This window comes from Phalaenopsis equestris, unplaced genomic scaffold, assembly GCF_001263595.1.
Source record: "Phalaenopsis equestris unplaced genomic scaffold, ASM126359v1 Scaffold000190, whole genome shotgun sequence".
In the NCBI taxonomy this organism is placed as follows: Eukaryota; Viridiplantae; Streptophyta; class Magnoliopsida; order Asparagales; family Orchidaceae; genus Phalaenopsis; species Phalaenopsis equestris.
Window position 1 is genome coordinate 167,532 of NW_018164632.1, and position 5,277 is coordinate 172,808.

General features: G+C 35.7%; 1 protein-coding gene across 2 annotated transcripts in view; it reads left to right on the top strand.

Moving 5' to 3' along the window:
- LOC110022431 (putative methylesterase 14, chloroplastic) overlaps positions 1-2,642 on the top strand; it is a 12,214-nt gene extending 9,572 nt beyond the window's left edge. Inside the window, exons 3-5 of one of the 2 annotated variants that reach the window (XM_020721369.1) lie at positions 253-396; positions 1,307-1,441; positions 2,220-2,642. In XM_020721369.1, coding sequence (XP_020577028.1) covers positions 253-396; positions 1,307-1,441; positions 2,220-2,489 — 549 coding nt within the window. In that variant the 3' untranslated portion in view covers positions 2,490-2,642. The remainder of the gene's footprint in view (positions 1-252; positions 397-1,306; positions 1,442-2,219) is intronic. The other variant, XM_020721370.1, reaches the window with a different exon arrangement.
- Positions 2,643-5,277: the final 2,635 nt, after the last annotated feature.

The window sequence follows — 5,277 nt, forward strand, 5'->3', positions numbered from 1 at the left end:
ATATATATATATATATAGACACACACCCCCACACACACCGCTTACACAGATCAGTTGGTCGGCATCTGCTTGTCAGTTGTAAGTGTCATCTGATCTGAGGTTCGATTCCTCCCGAGTGTAGTGATACTCGAATTCTTAGGCCCATGAGGGATGACCGGGGCTCGTATAATATCCTCCGGTTATATATATATATATATATATATAGGCAAATCTGGAAATCAGCTTCTTAACAGAAAAACTGAATCTGAGCAGGTTATTTTGGTTGGGCACAGCTGTGGAGGGGCAACTATATCATTAGCAATGGAGAAGTATCCCAATAAGATATCAAAGGCTATATTTCTTTGTGCAACAATGGTGAATAATGGCCAAAGGCCTTTTGACCCCTTCGCTCAGGAGGTGAGTTAAAATTTATAGCTTATTCAGCTCTGCTGCAACTAATACTATAATATTTCTATATGCACATCCGGAAAAACATAATTGAGGGACGAAAATTTAAAATATTACATAGTAGTAAGGACTTTGTCTCATCTTAATATATAATTTCTTGTTTGTGTTCTATCTTGAGTTAGGAGAAATTATTAGGTGTGTAGCACGCATCAGCGGCCAGAAGAGGGAGAGGGGAGGGATCCCTCTCTTCTTGTATTGGCTCATCCCTCTCTTCTTGTATTGGCTCGCTGCAAAGGCGTTCTACGCACAAAATAATTTCTCCCGACTTAGGCGGGTGAATCACATCAGAGTCATTTATAATTTTTCAAAATTATAGAGCTTATAAAAACTTATTAACATGAAGATTTTTTTAGTTATGTTTATCATGATGAATTTGAAAGTCATTGGCTTTGCTTCAAGATGAATATAACATTTTAACCATAAATTAAAATGTATATTATACTAATCTCAAAAAAATCTAACAGTTTTAAAACTCCATTCTTATGTATTTTTGTATATAATATCTAATCTTGATCAATTTTTACATATATATCACACTACTTATGAATAAAAAGATATGTTTCATTTTTTAAAAATTAAAATAGTGGTATTTTGGCATTATATGAAATTATTATGTGGTTTAATAATAAAAAGCAGAGTTTAGGTGTTTTCATAAGTAAATATATCGGAATTGGGTGTAATGTATAAGCAAATGCCCCTCAAAATTTTACCTACTATCATAGTTATTGCTATTATTATTATTATTATCATATTTTAAATTACTATCATAGTTATTGCTATTATTATTATTATTATTATTATCATATTTTAAATGAATTTTCATCATGATCTTACAACTGCATATGGTAATCATTTGCAGCTAGGACCAGCTGAACTTTTCCTGAAAGAGTCTCAGAACCTCTTATATGGCAATGGAAAAGAAAAGCCTCCAACTGCTCTACTGCTGGAAAAAGACCAAATCAAATGCTTATACTTCAACCACTGTTCTCCCAAGGTCTTGATCCCAACTCATATCAATAAATTTATTGCAGATCTAGTCTTTAACACCCTCAAATAATCTATTTTCTAGCTTTATTAATTGTGAGAAAAAAAAAAAACGGGAAAATTTACCTTTTACATGTCTACCATTCAATTCTTATGAATTACATATGTGACACCTAAACTAAAGTCTTAACATACTGCCTTACCCATGCATGAAAAGGTACAACTCACCTTTTAAAAGTTAAAATGATGTTATGTTTTGTGTCGTACGAGAGATCTGTGTTATAAATGTCAAAAGTAAATACATGAATACATGTGAATTTTGTGGGTAAGTATGTGAATTCCCCATTCATTTTTAAAGGGGCATTTACATGCATACCTCCCAATTCTTATGCATTTACATATAATACTTCAAGCTTTACTTTTAATATTGATACAGTCAAATCTTTCATATCACGTCAAAAATATTAGCATTTTAATTTTTAAAAAGTGAAATACACGTTCATTTTTAAAGGGACATTTACATGCATACCTCCCAATTCTTATGCATTTACATATAATACTTCAAACTTTATTTTTACTATTGATACATTCAAATCTTTCATATCACATCAAAAATATTAGCATTTTAATTTTTAAGAAGTGAAATACACATTCTCATGCATAGTTAAGGTAGAAAGTATGTTAAAATTGAAGCATAAGAATTGATGGGTATGTAAGTAAAACTTCCAAAATGAATTCACAGCCAAAATTCCATTTAAAATCTAAGAGGGTTTCTGATTACGCTGCAGGATGTAGCACTGGCTTCAATGTCCATGAGAGCTGTTCCTCTTGTGCCAATGATGGAGAAAATGAAGCTCACAGCTGAGAACTATGGGAATGTGAGGCGGTTTTTTATCCACACCTCCGACGACAACATTCTTAGGCTACAAATCCAAGAGGAGATGGTACAGAAGAATCCGCCTCATGGGGTTTACAAGATCAAAGGCAGTGACCACAGTCCTTTTTTCTCAAAGCCTCGGTCGCTGAATAAGATTTTGCTTGAAATTGCACAACTCTAGAAAATGAGTCTCTTTTTAGATATGTGTTTTGTGTTGGTGGTGAAAATCTGGTCACTTTGCTGCCTTGACTTCTGTGAATTTTGAAGTTTGATGAGAATTATTTGCTGAACTATCTGAAGGCAGATTCATACATCATTTCAGTAATTCATTAAGTGTGTGTATGATTTGTTCCAAAATGAATGTATTTTATTTGAAATGCATTGGATCAGCTTAACATGAATGCAAAATTTATATTTTTTTTTTATATAAAATAGACCCATCAACATTTGCGGGAAGGGGGCGGCAGTGGATGCCGAATTACAACTGGTTTCTCGCACTAAGCTGTGATGGAGGTTGGACAACGTTGGTGGCATATTGGGGATACCATTTAGGGTGGTGGCTGGCCAACGGGCTAAAAGTACGTGATAGGTGATGATGGCGACCGACAGGCTATGACGAGCAAAAGGCTATCACTTTACATAAAGCGGTGCATTTAGAATTCATCGAGATCCAAAAAATTTTAAATATATTGAAGTTTAATTAAAAAATAAACTGCAAATGCATTATAATATATTTCATTATTTTTATATCAGTCAAACACTAGGATTTTAGAAGCTTATATAAAATAAATGTAGTGTATATTTTTTTAATACTTACGAAGCAGCCCTTGAAGGTAAACTGAGCTACACTTCTAGTGTGCCTTTAACTTTTTTCACTAATACTATTCTTTCAAAATTATTTATTTATCTTTGAAACGATTCAATAAAAAAAGGTTTATTTTTGAATCAAAATATGTCTTGTGAATTGCAACTAGGAAAAGAGCATAAAGAAACAGAGAGAGAGAGAGAGGGAGGGGGGTGCACAACAATGACAGTAGAATGAGAGAATTGTGTAAGATTTTATTTATGAAATGATTCCTTATTTATAAACAAAGCAGATACAACATATGAAGTTATATGAAGATATATTTATGCCCCCAACTTAAATAAGGACAGTGCATGCTATTGTAAGTATTCAGTTCCTGTGGGCCAAGGGCCTCTCGCTTGGTCGGAAGGACGTAGTAAGAGTTCGTTGAGCTTTATTGGTCGGCTGGATAAAACAGTGTCTCCAGTCGGATGGATCTGTAAATGTTATCGATCAACTTGTTGGCTATGAATCAGTGGGACTGGTCTGATTGGTTAAATTTTACTAATCGTTATGCATAATCCACTTGTCGACTCGCGATCTTCACCGAAAGTGCTTCTGTCGCAAGATAAAGCCGAATCATCGAGCAGAGAATAAATCATCATGATCCAACTGTCAATCATCGAGCAGAGAATAAATCATCATGATCCAAATGGCATCCATCTCTTAGATGAGAGGACCCTGGTGAGATGACTGAGACCTATTGTATTCTTCTAATGGTATTGAGGGAGACAGATGAATGATCCTAGTATGATAGCCTTTGGGAACTAGGTAATCTCTCTGATTGACTTCGTCGTGATGGCAGGTTTGGACGACTCTTTTTATGGTCCTTTGAATGAGTCATTTCGGCTAATAGTACTTTAACTACTCTTGTGATTTAAATAATCTTGGGTTGGCTAGGACCAATCAGATATCTAGCTTTTCAATATGTTCTTTGGTGGGCTCTGTTGAGATTAGGATATTTTCTCATAGATTGTTAGACCGATCTTCTTGAGATTCATGCTAGCATAATTTTTGCATACATATTTAGTTCCTTGATTCTCTTGCTTCTTGAAAATTATGATGTGATAAAAATGAGATATTTTAATGCATAATAATAAATTTCATTTATGATAAATTAGTTATTCAATATTACACTCGCTGAATTCATGCACCCCTCAATCGCTATAAATACAACATGAAAACTTTGTTTTTCTCATCTTCTTTGTCGCTTCATTCCCATATCCGTCTTAGTTCAGCCTTTCACCATAGTGAAGGAATCAACTCCAAAATCTGACCTTTATAGCAACGTCGCATGCTGCAGGGCCATTAGATAGATGAGCAGGGATGACAGGTCAAAAGAGGAAGTTGATAGTGATAAAGTGGATGATGCCTGATTCTGTGGCTCGGTTGGGATCGTATTACCGACTCCATGATCAATAACAAGAAAAGAACCGAGCAGAAGGACGAGACTGATCGGACGTACCACTGGCCTCTTTGTTGACCTCGACTGTGGAGAGATAGGTCATACCTGATTGTCAAACTGGTCCAAAAGTTGTCGGTGCTTCAACATATCCAGTCTCCCACGTCTAGAGTCCAATGATGGAGCGCCGCGTGTCATGTGGACCCACCGTAATACACTGAGATTGGTGAGTGTTAAAATTTGTGGGGCCAACTTAACACGTGGCGGTCTACTATTTGACTTCGGATGCATCCGAAGTCCTGACCTAATAAATTTTCAAGGTGTAGAGGCTATTGATGCTCCTCCACTACCTCTCATCCCTTAGGACAAGGACGATGAGGATGGCATATCAAGTGTGATCAAATCTTTGGTATAGGAAATTTCTGTTTGACTTAGCTGAATTTTGCTATTTCTAAACATTTATTTATTTTACTTTTGGTGCAACACATCTGATTATTGAGATCATTGCTATTGATTCTCTCTTAATGGAGGTTGGTACCGATGATACTGCAAATCCAACTATTGTGGATAAAGAATTAACCAGTAGCAGACGTCGTCTGGGTGATGTTGGAGATTATAAACATCCAACCGACATAAAGGAGGCTCCGGGAAAGCAGTCGGCGGGCAGCAGATATCCTCCAGATCATTGGGAAACCAGTTGCGGGAGATCAAAATCAGCTTTGC